This window comes from Lepisosteus oculatus, chromosome 6, assembly GCF_040954835.1.
Source record: "Lepisosteus oculatus isolate fLepOcu1 chromosome 6, fLepOcu1.hap2, whole genome shotgun sequence".
Taxonomy (NCBI): Eukaryota; Metazoa; Chordata; class Actinopteri; order Semionotiformes; family Lepisosteidae; genus Lepisosteus; species Lepisosteus oculatus.
Window position 1 is genome coordinate 50,400,574 of NC_090701.1, and position 18,258 is coordinate 50,418,831.

At 38.5% G+C, this 18,258-nt stretch overlaps 1 protein-coding gene and 1 long non-coding RNA gene across 8 annotated transcripts in view; one reads left to right on the top strand and one right to left on the bottom strand.

Moving 5' to 3' along the window:
* Positions 1–18,258, bottom strand: part of unm_hu7910 (un-named hu7910) — an 84,007-nt gene that overhangs the window by 61,759 nt on the left and 3,990 nt on the right. For 2 of the 5 annotated variants that reach the window (XM_015353578.2, XM_015353580.2), the window contains exons 2-4: positions 4,356–4,508; positions 3,092–3,136; positions 2,196–2,264 (exon numbers count right to left, since the gene is read on the bottom strand). In XM_015353578.2, the coding sequence (XP_015209064.2) occupies positions 2,196–2,264; positions 3,092–3,136; positions 4,356–4,508 (267 nt within the window). Of the gene's footprint in view, positions 1–2,195; positions 2,265–3,091; positions 3,137–4,355; positions 4,509–9,504; positions 9,741–9,858; positions 10,125–18,258 lie in introns of those variants that run through there. The other 3 variants (XM_069191532.1, XM_015353579.2, XM_015353581.2) reach the window with 3 other exon arrangements.
* Positions 9,745–16,607, top strand: LOC107078135 (uncharacterized). Of its 3 annotated transcripts, XR_011189934.1 has the most exons (4): positions 9,745–9,929; positions 10,174–10,331; positions 10,620–10,712; positions 16,460–16,607. It is a non-coding gene; the product is annotated as an uncharacterized lncRNA (long non-coding RNA). The 3 variants fall into 3 exon arrangements; XR_011189933.1 differs by lacking the exon at positions 16,460–16,607 and having other exon boundaries at positions 10,174–10,345; positions 10,620–11,887; XR_001479120.2 differs by lacking the exon at positions 16,460–16,607 and having other exon boundaries at positions 10,620–11,887.

The window sequence follows — 18,258 nt, forward strand, 5'->3', positions numbered from 1 at the left end:
AACAATGGGTCAAGATTTAAAAAAAACATGGTGGTTCATAATGATATTCTACAGTTTCTTTCATTTGGGGATCCCATAAACTATTGAAGAGGAGTTTTTTTTTTTTAGGAGGGCGTGCAACACTATGCAACATGAGGAAGAAAGATATCAAGGCCAACAAGAAGCTGTTCTGGTTAGCGACATATGCGAAATTCAGAAGTCTGATGTTAGTATATATTGTAACAGCTTGTGCAAAACAACTGCACGTATTAAAGCAAAGCAGTAAATACATCATAATGACAGTACACACTAATGTGTAAAAGCCTAAATATTCCTCATGGTAAAATCTACCACAGGAAGTCTTCCAGAGAGCCTGGGAAAAACATCTCCTCCTCTTTTCAAACCATTCCTTCTTTGGCTTTGACAAAGTTGACCACCTTGCCAAAGATTTCTTTCAAGTATCTTTCTTGAGGAGAAAGGTCTGATCGAGAAGCCTAGCCAAAGTAGTCTTCCTCTTTTCCTGTTGGGATTGGTGGGGGAGAGAGGCCGGGGGTAGCGCTATTGATTTTGCAAATCTAAAATCACGCAAGTCTTTTTTCCCTGAACCCCTTCATTCTGTGACGTACCAGCAACATCCTCTGCAGCTTCACTCTCTTCGTCTTCTAGTATCTCAAAAGGAGTCATTACATCATAGAGAAAGGCGAGGAAGCCGTAAAACCAATCAGAGCCCTCCTCTGCTAAAATATTAAGGACTTCCTCAAGGGAATCCAAATTTTCATTACTGCCATCTTTGGTCAAGCCTACATTAGAACAAAACAGAAACAAGGAAAGGAAGGAGAGAAAGAGAGTACAAGTGGTAAAGCAGGAAAGGGAACAGGTGGAATAGCTCACTAACTGGTGAGGTTAAGCTAGTTGACTAAAGTTAAGGAAATTGACAGAAGTCTGGAAACACGGTAAGCAAAAAGATTTGAAAGGAAAAAGAAAATGTCAACACTGCAAATGCACTTCACTGAAAAAAGGCATGCACTTGAAAAGCCACACATCAGAGATTATGGCAGCACAAACTACACCCATGTGCTTTGTTAAGGCAGCCAATTTCCGCCAACTACATGAAAGCACTGGGACATAGGACGAATCCTTTGGAATGGGACATGTGGCAGGTGCTCTTCTGAACACTGAATCTGGCTCAATCTGACTGGCTAATCTGTCAATAATAACGGCAGTCATTTTCATTGAAGTAATGAACTTGACTCACTATTTCAAAAACTATATTCCTTAACAGAAGGTTAATATCTATTGCAATGGTCAAATACCTCCGACTGTATTATTGGGTACACTGAATTTTTATCTCAACTGAGATACCAAAAACTCGATTGCAGAGTTTTGTTTAGTTAAACTTACTAAATTGTTCGTGAAACTAAACACTTTTATTAGAACAAAAATCACCCTGCTCTGGATTAGCTCAACAAAGCATGGCAAGTACTAGCATATTAATATGTGAAAGGGCCAGTCCATGAATGCTGAACCAGAGATCTGGTCTGTTTCAAATTCACTTGAAAACACTCAGATAAGAGATTAGAGTGTTCTACAGATACTATGGTTAATTTAATCCCTGTCACTTTTTTTGGTATATGTCCCCAACATATATTTGATCCAGGAATAATATTATTAGGACTAAAGCTGTTGTTCTTCAAAAAAATGTTTTACAAGTCCCAGTATTGTATTTACACTTATTAATGATATATTCAGGAGTCAACATGCAAAGTAAAGCAAACTATCAGTTTTCTCCTAGACCACCTTTAGAATGGTACTTAAAATTGAGCTAGCATGTCACATGCTGAAGTATAGCAAAGCAGCCAAAACAGGATTCAGAAACCACACACTTCAACTACAGTCACATTTCCTAAGTATATTATCTCTGCCTTTCTTCTGAGTAAACCTGAAGTGGTAGGATATGTAACCCTCTGCGTAGTGTACATGCGCTTTAGAATAATTCCCATACCAACACTTGAGCTGGAAAACGTTTGAAACCACTGATTTGTGTATTTTAATTTGATGTACTCATGCACATCCAAAATAAAAAGCACTCAGCTTGCTACGTTATAGCAAACTCTAGAGAACAGAAGTGAACCAAAGTCATACATGCAAACAAAAACCAAACCACTTTTTTAAACCATTCTTCACACGCTAAGAAAATGCTGAATTGGTACACTTGCCTAGCAATACTTTGGCATCCTCCACATCAAAGTCGCCATCGCCATCCGCATCGTAGACTCCAAGCTTGCCTGAAGAGAGACAAAGCTAGTAAGGTGAACTACAAATCTAACCCGCTGTAGTCATTCGTCAATAGTCATCCAGTGTCAGGACAGCTTGCCTATTATTGCCTTTGCTAATAGACCTGACTTGTTAAACGAATGAGGATTTAAAAATCAAAAGATCAATTATAATATAATGTATGGAGCCTGTGCCATGTTCAAGTGCAGTGGATGAAGAACTTAAAGCAGCGGATTTCTAATCAATCCTCATAGGAGTACTAATTTCATATCAATACAGTGATTGAAAACTTAGAATTCAGCAATGCACTCCATCACATTCAGAATATGCACCACAATTCTCCAAACACTCTAAGGTTCCTGCTTAAAACATGTTATTTTCACACCTGAGGGTTAAAAGAAGTTACAATGTACATAATGGATATGAAGAAGGCAAAGTGCTTCTTCTGCTCCCATTTTATCATTGGAGAGCAGAAAGCAGTAAATTCACATAAAAAATTCAAACTGTTAAATACTAAGGATAACTTCTACAGAAATGACATGAAAACATAAATGAAAGGAGAAATCCAGCTATAGATTTAATTTAAACTACATGAACGAATGTCTATTACATTACCTATATATACTTAATTAATTTTCATACATAAATGGACAGTACTTTTACACTATAACTTAAGTTGAACAGGATGTTCTAATAAGTGAGCTGTTTTACCAGCAGGGCTGTAGATCAGATGAATAAATCTTTTTTTTTTCCAGATAAAAATGTAGATTTTGCAATACAGGGCAGGCTAAAAGTCTGGACACCAAGAGTTTCAACAAAATGCAAAAAGATACCATACCTTGTAATACCTCTGAAATGTTATAACGGAAGTCCTTTGCTCTGGCTACATGCAAGATTTAAGAAAAAAAGCATTGCATGTTAGTACCACGGTAAAACAATGTTAGTGTAACTACACACAAAAAAGTTAAAGATTTTCCTGGAAAGAAAATCTATCAGTATTAAGACAGGTCAAAGCAATGTTCAAATGGTGCATAATGAGTTAATCAAATCATATGTAATGTTATTCTAAATATCACTTCGATATTTAAAAATCTGATTACAGCTAAGTATCCTCATGTGCAGGTTCTTCCAGTGTTTCCCATTTAAATGTTTTAGGGCTATTTTCATAGTCTGGATCCTTAAAGTCTTTAGGTCACAGATGTTTGATTTATTTTAAATCCAAGAGCTTTACATCACATGCTTTAAAATTTTAGCATTTGGAGTGTATAATTGCAAGGAATAGCTGCTGCAATGTAGTTGTTTTGGGGTGTGAAAATGATCATGGGCAAAAATTATTGGTACTTGTGGAGTGAGCATGCTTCCATGACAACTACACGCACACAACTTTTTAGACAACACTTCACTTCACTAACTACTAATTTCTGTGCACATAACTATACCACCTCCTTAGAACTGGACCATGGACAGTTTTGAGAAGGAGTTGGCAGAAGTGAATTGGTAGTTCAATACATCAAGCTGTCACAACAAAAGCTGCCTTCATAGGGACTAATTTATTTAACGTATTCTGAATATATTAGAAGATTATTCTATGTTCCCAGATTTGATTAATTAAGGATTCAAGACATGAGAAATACTTTTCATTATCGCACTCCCACTGAATATTTTTTGGGGCTTCACTATGCGTTGTATCTTCAGGTGCCTCCTAATGCACATTTGACACACTGGGCTGACAATCGCTGAGCTTATTCTACCATTATAATTCTATACATACATTATATACATACACTATACACATATACACTATACATTATAATTCTACCAAGCTTGAAACATTCCAGCTATTAAGAACTGAACAGGAAGAAACTGGAACAAGACAACTGGGTGGACTATGCTACAGATTTCAGCTTTGTGTTGCTGGGCACACTGTTTTAAGGACTTCCTGAAGTAAACAGCTGTTTAGATCTGTAGATCTATTCTCTCCTCGTTTTGTTTTGAGTTTAATCATTAATTGGTTAAAAGAAAACATTTGGAGTATCCAGGCCAGGAAGGAAGACACCACCACAGTGAAAGGAAGGGGTGCTGCCCTTGGGGAAAAGACTTACCGAGGACTTCTTCATAATCTACCAGGTCAAACCACACAACTGCGACCGAGGTCCACACGCCCAGCAGTGCGATTACCATAAACCAGGTGAAGAAGGAGCTTCCTGTCAGGCCATCCCCTTTCTTACCATTCTTGTTTCCTATGTGTTTCGCATCTAGCAAAAGAGGAAAAAAAAAAACCATCACACGCCGAAACATTTTTAAAGGGTTAGACCCCGAACAGCAGCACAAGACGCATGAGAGATGAGCTCATCTGGCTCTGTTTTTCTCTTGTCCGTGAGAAGTAACGGTTGCACTAGGAACATCCATTCCTTTGAAGTCCCCCCCCCCCCCCCCCAGAATAAGGCAATTCAGATGTGTTTAGGTGGGAGGAAACAGGACCATCTAGTAATGATCCAGGAAGGCAGGGTTAAGAACATGCAGGGTCCCCACCCCGGAATCTAACCCCAATCCTTTAGAAACCATGGGACAGGAAGTGCACACCATCATAACACAAAAATGGTGTCCAACCCCCCCATCCCCCCACAGACGCACAGTACTTTGAGAGATTCGTCTTTATCACTGTAATTCAACTTTGTTTTTTACTTAACCAGATAAGGCAATTAAGAACACTTATTCAGCCAAGCATTTAGTGGAGCAATCTGCATGAAATATTTTTGCTCAAAGGTACAGCAGCTGCAACCAGCCTGGGAATTGAACCCACAACCCTCTGCTATGGGCCAGAGCCCTAGCCACCACTCCACACTGCTTGGAACAACTCCTATAAGTGTGAAGAAATTCACTGAGACGGCACAAAAACAATAAATACATTTCAAAACCAAGCCAGTAATGAAATACGGAGTCCTAAGAAAGAAAAGAGCCATCCAGAAAGTATTTAGATCAGACAGAAGCTGCACTAGAAATGCAACATGGAAAAAAAGCATTCAGACCTTTCTTAAAAAGAAGATACTTTGAATAGAAATCCTTGTTTTCTGCCACATACATTTTTTTACATCAAAATTATCATAGTCCTGCACAACGTGAAGCTGCAAAGTCTTTTAATAAACTATGTTGAGATTTGGAATGCAACTGGATTTGACAGTCATTCTGACAATGCAAATTGTAAGAACTTGCACAAATGCATGAATAGGATGCACAAAACTGACCTTGAAGCAATGAGCCAGCACAAAAATCTCAGCAATCTGTGGATATTTCAGAACAGTATCACATAACTAACTCCAAAGACAATGGACACAAGGCAATTGCTGTTGTGTACAGCAGAATGTCACTTTTAGAACCTTTGTTCTTTTTACTCTTCATGATGAGCACAGTAAGAGCATATGACAACTCACGATAAAACCAGACATAAGGTGAAAAACAGATACGAAGACTGGTGATCACAATACCTTTTGCCACATTTGCAGTATTCATGCTTTGTTGCAAACTTCATGGGGTATTTGAGATGGATTTTCCATTCTGCCATACAGGCCAGGTTTGAGGAGTGACAGTGATATTGTTGACTCATGCACCTTAACTCCCAGCCACTGAACTGTGTGCCCATTTCAACATCGCAGACAAGGCCCTAAACTGCTCAGATAGGAGGGAAACCAGATCAGTAGTGTCTGGGAGGTAAACAGATAAATATGGAAATGTCAATGCTACCATGATAGCAATCTTGAACAAAAAAGTAAGTGAACCCCTAGTTTCATAACTCTTAATTATTCCCATAATTGAGCTAAAGTGTTTAAATAATTAGGCAGATTCTAAGGGCTGAGTTTAGAAGGCCACATCTTGTAGAACGATCAGAAACACGGAGTCTGATCTTCACCATACAGATGGAAACAAGTCATGCCACAATCTAAGGAAATCTCTGAGGACCTCAGAAAAAAAAAGTGTTTTTGACATCCATTAATACAGAAGGGATTACAAAACAATTTCTAAGAATTTGAGTCTCCACCAACCTGCTAGCAAGATTGCCTAGAAAACCCAAGACCACTGTCACTCTAACCAGGAGATCTCTCCAACAAAAATCTCTCCCAAGAACAAAAAGGAAAATCAGTAATATCAACTCTCGCCTTGGATAATGGGACCGTTCATGACTCAACTATCTGAATATGACTGAGCAAGAATAGAACCTGTGGCAGGATAGAAAAGAGAAGGCCAAAGCTCTCCAAAAAGAACAGCTGCCCACCTGAAGTTCACCAAAGAACACATAAACCGTCCACAAGGCTTCTGGAAGCTTGTTCTCTGGGCAGATGATTCAAAGGCTAGGCCTCAATGAGAAACATTATGTGTGGTTAAATGAAACACTGCTTTTGGACAGACAAACCTCATCCCAGCCATCGAGTATGGTGGTGGGAGAGTAATGCTTTGGGGCTGCTTTGCCGCCTCAGGACCTGAACGGCTTGCCATCATTAACACAACCATAAACTCTGCACTGGATCAGATATTTCAAGAGGAGAATGTCAAGCCATCTGTCTGTGATCTGAATCTGAACCCAAAGTAGTCTTGCAGCAAGACAATGACTGAAAGAATACAAGCAGATCTACAAAGGAGAGTTGTAGAAGAAGCAATTTGGTGCTATACAACAGACTAGTCAAAGCCTGGACCTAAACACCATTGAACTGCTGTAGCAGGACCTATAGTGAGCTGCACACAGAGGAAATTATCATCCCTAACAGCACTGGGGTGATAGAGATGAGGGAGCAGGGAGAGAGAATACATTTCCTACAAAATACAACAACAATCCTTGTTAATTAAAACCTGTTTAACACACAAATATATGCACACAGAATATTCCCTCCCTTTATATTAAATGTTTTGTCATCCTCTTTGGAGGTTTACCACCTCCTGAGAACTGCAATAAAAGAATTGAGACTGTTATTGCCTGTCTTGAGATAATACACCTCAAAATGCTAAATGAGAATTCTTAATATCAAAGACAAGAAAAAAAATTACACTTGGAAAAGTAAAAGAGAAATGATTGCTGAAAAGAAGAAAACAAGTATGCTGTTGAGCATTATGCTTTTGAAAGCATCTTCATTGTCCATTCATAATTATTAATACAAAACAAGAATAATAATTCCTTGCTTTTATAAAGTGTTTTTTATCCCAAATAATCCCAAAGCACTTGGATTAAAGTGCCTGTACTGTGTGGCATTTTCTAGCAAATGTGCATTTGAAACCGATACCATTTTAAGTTTTGTCTGCTCATCATGTGCAGACACAAAAATAAGTCATCCTAAAAAAGACATTTAAATTGGTTTCTAAATAATTACTACTTATGCAACTACACAGAAAGCACTTCAGACATGAACGGCATGTTTAAAGTTTGCTCTTGTAGTGTTTCAGCAGTACATCACTCCCAACACATACAGGATTATCTTGCTTCATCAGTAATTTATGACTGCACACTTTCATGCAAGACCAGTAAAGATTTATTTCTACATTAACTGGATGTTATTGGCGTTTATATGGTATATAAACACTTTAATTACTTTGTTACACTGTTTATAAAAATCATAATGTATTGTTAAAACCCCTAATGACAGAGCAATTAACACTTCAAGTGGCTTATCAAATTAATTTTATTAAATTTCAAGTAAATCTTTAGTGACAGAATGGCAATTCTTCTGCATTTCAGTCAAAATATGGGCCATGTCTTTGTGAGGACAGCAGTGCGCCTATCTCCTGTTGAGGAATGGTCTTTCTCTATTAAGTTAATAGAAATGAACCCAGGCTTGGGTCACGGAGGATCACTGTGTCTGCTGGTATTCATTCCAGTCAGGCTCCTAAATCACAGGTGCTAACTGGTGCCTTTAATTGACCCATTTGCCTATTTAGCTGTTCCTACACCCAGTCCTCCAAGTTAAAAATACCCAACTTCAAGAGAATTCACACAGTGTTTCCTCACCTTTCTCTTAATAGTCACAATTTATAGATCTTAGTATGCAATCAATTTATAATGTGCAGATGCAGTTGGCAACATCAGTGCACCAGATATTCCCACATTGAGTGTTCTGTTGATCTTTTTTCCAGAAGTCTAACTGGTCACATTTCAAGCAGCCACACCTGAATGAGGACTGTACTGGAACTTATGAGTCTGGTACAAGGTTAATAAATATTACGGATCTTTCAAGGCACTTGAACTTTCAAGGCACTGAAAGCAATTTAAAAAATCTGCCTAAAAAAAGACCCCTGAAAATTTGTTTCAATAACAGGCAATGGTCTCCCAGGACTAAGGTTAGGAACCACTGCTACAAAGAAACCAACCACGATGCTAATGTTTGTAAGCGAAGTGCAACAGCCATTATCTGAGGCATTACAAAGATTTGTACATCTGACAACTTACGTCAAATCTGATTGGTGGTAATGTTTCTATACCTACATCAAGCATATTAAAATGACTATGCTATACAAGAGAAAGTGGAAAAATACTGTACTGCAGCTAACTCACAAAAACAAACTTTTACAGGCTGGACGGTTTATTCTGGGCAAGGCAAAATGCCAATCTAATTTGCAAGGAAGGAGGCAGCTGGATACAGTCACAGTTTGATATGACCATGATGCCTTCTCAATCATACAGAAGGTTCCATAAGCAAGAGTTTTGCTAGACCTATGATAAAAGTAGGCAAGGACACCGAATATCATTACATTTAAGAAGACTATGAATAAAACTGATCTACTGAACATTTACACAGACAAGTATCTAAAGAGGGTACCAAGAACGACAAATAAAAGTTCTCTATGTTGGAACTAATAAATAGGTCAGACATGACCACCAGACTTCAATACCCATGTTGATGTTTTTTAACGAAAAAAACAAAACTGAATAGGCATCCACCACATTAACATTTTAGATGACAACAGGTTAGATCTTCATACAGAGGTTTTGGCTTTATAAAAACATTGGCAATCAAAACAAGTGGAGGAGATATTTAAAGCTATTTAGTTCACAACTTAAAATGCAGCTTTGCCTGGTCAGTACAAAACAACCCAACCCTTTGCTTGACCTCATTGAAACATTCTGTAACAACTGCTGAAATGGGATTATCTCCCCAAAATAAACCAGAGCAAAATACGTTGAACTAGCATAAAAACCTCTCATCAGAAAGATAACACTTTCCTGAAGTATTTATTTTGGCTTTTGCCGAAATTGTTCAGTTACTTTACCTGTATCTTCTGCCATATCATTAGACTCCCCCATCCATGCAGAAATCTCAAGAGAGATTGTCAAATTCAGGCACAAGAAAGAAAAGCAATAAAATTCCCCCTGTTGCTGCACCGAAGTCCCAGCAAGCAACAGCGGCTGAAAGTTTTGTAAAGCTAAGTCAGCTAGAACTCGATACACGTCCTGCCTGCTCAACAGAGTATTTTTAGAGCTGCTCTCTACAGCGTCCAAATAAAATTAGGCACTCATATGGAAAGACTGCTCTCTCCCTCCCTCTCTCTTTCCAAGCCCGTCTGCTAATCCAAAGCCTGATAGGACAGACTGACCGGCCTAAGGGTAAAAACTGCCCTGTTTACCTTCTCTGCACTCCAGTATATCAGCCAAGAAGAGACACAAGCAAATACCAAACTCGTGGATATTTTTCCAGGTAGGAACTCTTCAGTGCTCTAGTTGAAAGGTGTTTTATGTTTGACGACGGCAAAAACCAAAAACCTAAACGAGTCTCTTCTGTGTAATGTTAGTAAAACCTGGCATTCTCCCAAAACTACTTTGCCGCTGTCACTGACATATTCTTCACCCTTACATGGCCTGTTCTGAAAAGCCACCCTTGCTATCTATGGACATTTCACTACTGTACACAGCTGTAGCACTTCTTCCTGTTTCACTGACAGGTCTTCACCTCTCCGGTGTCAAAGCGCTCCAGCGAGGAATGAAGGGCGTCTACTTCGCACTATATTTTCACACAGCTGACCTTCTGTACAGACTCCTCGTGTTTACGAGGGCAGTTACAGATTTCCAAAGGCAATCTGAGGAGCCGTGAGAGACTGAGGTAAGAGCCCTCAGGTGAGAGAGTTCCCTACCTCTACAGAATTTTGCTCATTGTTTTAAAGCAAAAGCATCTCAAATGCAAACCAAATCTCAAACAAAAAGCATTTGAAGAATAGTACTGCAGGTTAACTTCATGTTCTACAGATGTGCAACTGCTACCTCCAATTCCTATAACCCCACTGACACAAGTCCAACCCCTTTTGGAAACATGAATAACTTTAAAATGCTTTTCACATACTACTGAATGCTTTAAATGCAAAACTAAAACATGAAAAAAATATTTTCACAGACGGTACGAACATCAGGGGCAGCACGGTGGTACTGGGTTCAATTCCTGGGCTGCTAGCTTTCCAGTTCCCTCCCAAAACCCAAAGGCACACTGGTAGGTTAACTGGCTTCTGGGAAAACTGGCCCTGGTGTGAGTGTGAGTGTCTGTGTGCCCTACAATGGACTCCCATCCAGGCTGTATCCTGCCTTGTGCCTGTTGCTTCCCACGGTAGGCCCCCACAAACCTAAACTGGATGAAGAGGTTAGAAAATGGATGGATGGAGTATTTACTGGGAAGGTGGAATGTTAATGGTCCCATCTTCTTTGAGGTCTTGAGGTGGATAGAACAGAGTCCATCAGTAACAGTACAAACAACTCAAACCTGTATTGTTTGCACTTTGTGGGGGGTAACCTCAGTGGCTTGCTTCAGTTTTCATATGAACCAGAAAAAGGACCGAAGTTTGCATGTACACATACTATAAAGCCTAAGAATAAAACACTGGGGTTTTTCAGAATTTAACACCCAGGAAGAACGGTCTTAATCTGCAATCATTTCAATAATAATAATTAAGGCTACAAAGCAGCCACAAAATGAGGCAGTTTAGCGTCTGGAAGATTCAGAAATAAATCACATTGTTGTGAAAGCAATTTATATTATTTAAGGACTTATATCTTGTAAATGTACTGAAAGTAATAAAAATGAATGATTTTATGTTTAAGAAAAACACGGTTCTGTTTTTTTGGATACCATACTGGAACCAAAGTATCTTATTGAAAGACACATTACATTCATAATGAACAAGATGATGTGTGAAGAAATGGTTACATGACCAATTGATTAGAGTATATAGAAAAAACGTATAGTGGGGTAAAAAAAAATTATAATAGCCATTTTATTAAGCCAAGATGGTGATAAACGACTCCAGTTTTGCAAAGCAGGTAGTGCAATGAGTAACACCAACACCTATTCTACAAACTACATACATCTCAGAGAGTAAGACTGCATGTTTTTTTAGCATAAAACCCTTCTGCCGAGGAAAAAAAGAACTGTCTTGTAACAGCCGATACTTGCTTATTACATGCTGGTGGAAAACTTGAGGATTAGGACTAAAATCTTACCTCACGGAACACGGCCTCGTTTTCTACAGGGTCCTCGATAGAACCCCTCCAACTGGCATGTACTAAGTTCAGGTAAGAATACATTTCATATGATTTACTAGCAGATAAAATATGTAATAAAACTATGAATTCAAAAGATTATAATACTGACCATGTATGAAAAAGTTACATCATACATAAACACAACTACAGTTTTTTTGCACAAAACCCAAACAGGGTTACTCCTCCCTTTCCACGAACATGGTACAAGACCAGAACATAAAACACATCGTAGAGTCCTGCGCCCAGTCCCCAAGCATGACAACATGCAGGTATTTGAATGAGCAAGACACATAAATACATGGCCGTAAATCCAAAATTAATGATGATATTTTTTGTGCAAAATAAACTTCTCTCTTGTTTTAAACGAGCGCCTACTATTTTTATTTGACTCCCACTTTATTATTTAGGACACGCCACTAAGCGGAGTGCCTCCACTGGGAAGTCATGGATGTTGTTTTTTGTTGTGTCCCTGCATTACATACTTAAGCTGCGATGTTAAGGATGTTTTTAGTGGCTCGTGATTAAATATTTTAACGTGGGACCATGATGTGGGGGAAAAAAACACTATGAAACGTTTGCACACTGCAGCCTTGGCACACAGACTGAAAACAGGCAAGCCCTAAGGGAAAGGCACCATCAAAAAAACACGCAGCCACTTTAATCAAGTGTTCTCCCCAAAATCAAATGCAAAACACAAGTCTTCCCCACTATATTAGAAACAGGTTTTGGCTGCTTCTAGAATAAAAAATAAAAAAAAAACATGCCACATGGCAAGTCACCCACAACTCTACACATGCCGCATAATGCCACATGCAAAGTATGTTTGAAAAGCAAATTACTTATGAATGTTACGTTGTTAAAAACAACACCCTTTTACAAGCAGTCACAGCCAAGACTTCGCTGTAATTACCAGCTCCAGTGTCTTCAACAGGGGAGTAGCTGTGGTCATGACGAAACCTAAAGCATATGCTACAAGGAATAAAGTGTGTAAATCAATAAAAGCAAAACAAGTACATAAATATATTCTAATATAGGATATTCTTTAAACGATGTTAACAGTGCTACGCTAACAGTGAAGCAGATTACTGACAAAATCAAGGCTATTCTGATTCACCTGAAAATCAAGGAACATCAATAATCTGGCAAATCAAAAATGTTCTAGTTAGCCATTTAAAGTGAAGATGAAAATCACTGAAAACCTTCATAAAACACAGAATAAAATTCACAGGTTATTGTAACAAAGGGGGTTCAAACTTCTTTGAAATTATAAAAAGCTGAAAAGCTACTCATGGGTGAACATGCACCGCTTCAAAAACACTACATAGGCTTGAGCTCTACACCCTTAACACAAATTAGAACATAAAGAAACCCATGTACTAACCAGAACTTCATAATAAGACAGTTCTTCATAATATAGGTCTAGGAGGACTCCGAGTTCTGTTAAACTGATTTCTAGCTGAACTTTTATCAGCTCTTCAGACATTGGATAGGGGTTAGTAATTAGGATCTACCACAGTACAACACGGTTGCTTTTTCAATGTCTAATACAATGTCATTCCAATACATCTGGACCCCACTTAAAGTTTGTCTGTTGAGCTGTTTAGACAGACATAAGGAAACTATGGAAGCACATTGCTACCATCAAGGAAAATAAAATCCAGAGTTATCGTGTGAAATCAAGTAAGTTCTCTCTTAATTATGAGACAGTATATTCTCATTACTTTATGTGATCACAAAGTCATAATACCTACATTATCATTAACTGACTTAAAGTGAAATAGACTCCACTGCACACTCGTTCTTGTTTAAGAATGTGTGTGACTGTCCTCATGGTTAAAACAGTGTTCACATTAGGTACAAAGTGTAGCATTTCATTCTGAATAAACCCAGGTAGAAAGTAAATGTGAGCACATACTGGACTGTGACGCTGGACATTATCAAGAACACAAAGCACACATTTCCAGCTGAGCTATTGGTAGCTTCTATGCGCCATCATTGCACAATGTAACAGATCATTCATAGACTCAAATGACCTTTGCTATCTTGTATTATCTTGTAAGATAACACTGCATTTTTGTTTCTTTGATTAAACGCTTCTGCGCTTCTGTAGGAAGTAAACTGTTAATAGAGATGCTGAGGAGACAGCTGTTTGTTAAATTTCTTAACCAAAACAAAATCCTGTGACAGAATATTCAGGAAAAAAAGGCTGAGGGCAGACAGATCTAAAAGGTCCAATTAAGCAGCAAAATGTATCTGATATCCATTAGCCTCGGTAATTATGAGATCAGTTAGAATGAAAACCAGAAGACACTGGGGTTCTCAACCAAAGTTTGAGGGCTGATTGTTCCTCATTTTAGAAATTCCTTTTTCATATTTGCCACAGGGTTTGGATTCTGAATCATTAACCTCATGGCGATTGAAGATGCACGAATTAAACCAATTGGATTCCAACAGATGTTATTTACAGGCCATGAAAGGAATGATTCAATTACTTCTCTGAGCTTTATTGAGCTAATATTTTCATAAATAAGGACTAGTTGAGTGCTTCCAGATATTACATTTCTAATTTATTCAGGATACTACATTTTGTAAGCAACATAAAATCTGCAACTGGTAGCAGCTGGAAATGAAGAGGAAACACCCATTTAATTTAAAGCTGAACTGTAGCAATGACTTGATTCAGCATGAACTCAGCAGGGAGCAGGGTCACATGGAACCAGGACTGATCACTCCAGCGTTCTTCCAGTTGGCACCTCTGCTTGGCTGCTCATGCCAAGTGGTTCCTTGCGACACTATACCTTCCCATCCAACAGTTCTAATTGTCTTAAGAAACATTACAGGGGGGTCAGCTTTCTTCTTTACATGACTAACAACATTCTTTAATTCCTCGTTAATGGAGTTTTAAAATGAAAGTTCTGACTTCGCTCCACTACATAAATCCATTGCAATTTTAGAGCACTATTGTTTCATATTCCTCACTCTACCCCATTTTAACTCATAAAGCAAAGCATTTCTTTATTTCACTACTGCCGCATAATTAGGGTTTGGCCGGACCACAGAGCATGTGAATGGCAGGAAAATGGCAGTCCTGACTGGGATGCAATCTGGCCACAATTGTTTCTTCAAACTGTTTTTGAAGCACAGCAGCTCGTTTATTGTTAATTAGGACAGTGTTTTCAGTCATCAAGGTGCCCAATGTGTGACTGGCACATCAGCTTGAAGAAATATCTACTATATTTACTTGGCCAACTTTTTCTTTTCTTAACTCTTACTTCTAAAAGCTTCGATATGTTTAATTTTGGACTACGGTCTTGGACGACTGCTTTCTGAAAACCTGAGTTCCTCAAGACATGAAGACTTTGTGGTCCTCCAAACAGTTTTTAAAACCACTTCACACCCACTTGTGTCCATTAAGTCACCTTTGTCAAGAGGTGTGAAGCAAATAATATTTATGTTTCTCTCTCAGAATACACTGCACTGTAGTGCACCTTTAATAGGTATAAATTGTGCCCTGTACACCATGCCAATTTTCAAATAAAATGTCACCTTAGAATTGGTTACAATTAATAAAATAGAAAAATTCTGAAACGCTTTTTCTCATTAATATGCTAAAACGTGACCTGAACCAGCTGTATACTCATGGCTGACTCAAACAGGTTTTGGGCGCTGTGCCAGCCTTTGCACTGTGAGCAAAGAACTCAACTTTTATCTTACACGACCACAAAGATTTCTGCCACATGTGCTACATCATTTATCTGCTTTATCACATTTTCTTTCTTGAAACTTACCCATACAGTACAAGCCAGAATTGTGTAGGGACCAGAATGTGGTCTAAACACTACTACGATATAAACGCTGACTCACATTACCACCCCTAACCAGTTTTTCGGTTTGCTTGGCAACACGCCTTGGAACGGAAGACTATTCAGGTAATATCTCGGTGGAATCCCATACATTCCACTTCTTAAAAAGCTATTATTACCATGTCTTTCATGCCATGATGACTGTTCACATTTATTCATTATTGTATATGGTGCCATGTAATATTCTCTCTTTTCCCTGAAAAACCAGTAAACAATTCAAATAAACTATTCTTCTAAACTTCTTGCATTTTCAAGCTTCTTTGTCTACATGTTTGGTTTATTCTATTACAATATGGGTTGTGGCTTAAAATTCAATATGTGAGAAGGAGAGACAATTTTTACTCTTATCTCAAGTTTAATTATTGTTTACATTCAGAGATAGTCCAGGACCATAATGTTTGGACCTCATCTTTTTTTCAATTAAGCTCTTTAGGATTAATATAGAAAAGGGGTTGAATACTTACTGAACATTAGAATCCAGGCATCTTTGAAAATCTAAACATTTAGGTACTAGAAGCATTTTTAGCTTTTAAAAAGGCTGTGTAGATTCTAAAACCCTATTTGATAGGGTCAAAGCTCAGGCAGCAGCAAAATTGGGAACCTTTGCCAAACTTGGGTGCATACTACTTTTGCAATAATCTGAAACTTTGCCCATTCCAAACCATTTACCACCATAATAGGACACTGTGCTTTATGCTGTATAGACTATGATCTGACCAATCAAAAAACGATTTCTTTTTCATTGCAAATAACCATTTCACAGATCAGTTCTTTGTTTTACCAGTATTGCGAACTAACGACAATCCATCCATCTTCTAACCACTTCTACCAATTCCAGGTCACAGGGGGGACAGAGCCTCAGCAAGCCACAGGCGCAAGGCGGGATACACCCTGGAGAGGAAGTCAGTCCATCGCTGGGCACACACAGAGAACTAACGACAATAACATTCCAGTTTAATTAATAAAGCCTATTAAATTAATCAATGCACAGACCCCCTTAATGTTGTCGTCACATTATTCCATTTCATAGACTTACTATTCATCTACATACTGCCTCTTTCTTACAAGAGCACAGCTTACACCGTTGTCAGTGCTTTATTTACCTCATCTCGGTGGAATACTGAAAAACCTGTTCCTCACTGTGTCATTACTCCAGAGTTCCTTACAAATATTCAGAGATGTAGTGTCCACACGGAAGAAAACTATTTAAATAACGCCAACACCACAATTTACTTATTCTCTGTAATTCAAAGATTACAAATCTTAATTTAACACAATACCTTATGCCTTGCCAATACTCACCCCTTCCAATGATGTCCTACACGATATTTCTCAAAGGGATATTCAGCAGCTTTGAAACATTTGATATACCCTTGTTCTGTTCTGTTCCGTTCCATTCTGCAACTTCATCCCAGAGTTGTTCTGAAAGCACCTTGGTCTTGCTTAACATTTTACTACTAAATCCATAACCTGACTGTAGAACCTTACAGAGACAGGCTAAAGTATTATCTCTCTATTTATTGTGGTTTTAGCACAAATAATTAATAATTAATAATAATAATTGCTTACACTTATATAGCGCTTTTCTGGACACTCTACTCAAAGCGCTTTACAGGTAATGGGGACTCCCCTCCACCACCACCAGTGTGCAGCCACCTGGATGATGCGACGGCAGCCATAGTGCGCCAGAACGCTCACCGCACATCAGCTATCAGTGGGGAGGAGAGCAGAATAAATGGGATTTTTAATGACCACAGAGAGTTAGGACCTCGGTTTTACGTCTCATCCGAAGGACGGCGCCTGTTTACAGTATAGTTTCCCCATCACTATACTGGGACATTAGGACCCACATGGACCGCAGGGTGAGCGTCCCCTGCTGGCCCCACTAACACCTCTTCCAGCAGCAACCTTAGTTTTTCCCAGGAGGTCTCTCATCCAGGTACTGACCAGGCTCACACCTGCTGAGCTTCAGTGGATTACCAGTTGCAGGGTGATATGGCTGCTGGCTCAAAGAGCCATTTTACTAACTGCATGACTTTTCAAACTACTTTTGTGCACCTTAACTTAATTTAAGTTTGCCACAGAAAAGAAGATGAGTGTTTGTACAATCAAGAAATCTTGGTTTTTGAATTAGTTTGCAGCATTTGCCGACATTTAACTTCTGTCTTTCTCACAGGTGTTTAGTTGGAGCATTCAGGTTTTAATTAAAAATGGAAATACAAATTTGCAATTCAGCCAAAGCTGATCTTATTGGAAGGGATTGGATAATTCAGCAAGGTTATTACATATATATTGAGAGGAAATAAAAATAGAATAAATGAATACTGGAACCTATATCATCTGCAATAGACAAAATATTGTGATGGATTTTTTCAAGCATATCACCCACTGATAACACATTAAGGTAAACTAAGCAGTTTAAAAAGTAGGAAAACATATTAAATAAACTATTTTAACTCAGAATTGCTAGCAATGTGCCAGAAGGCAAAAGAAAAGTGGAATGAACCTAGAAAACTGACACCCAAGCTTGAAAAGAACCAGTTTATTCACATTCAGCATATCAGTAATGCATTCACACACTGCAGCCGTGATCACTAATCAGGATCTGTCACTTACATCCCCTCTCCGAGACTATGT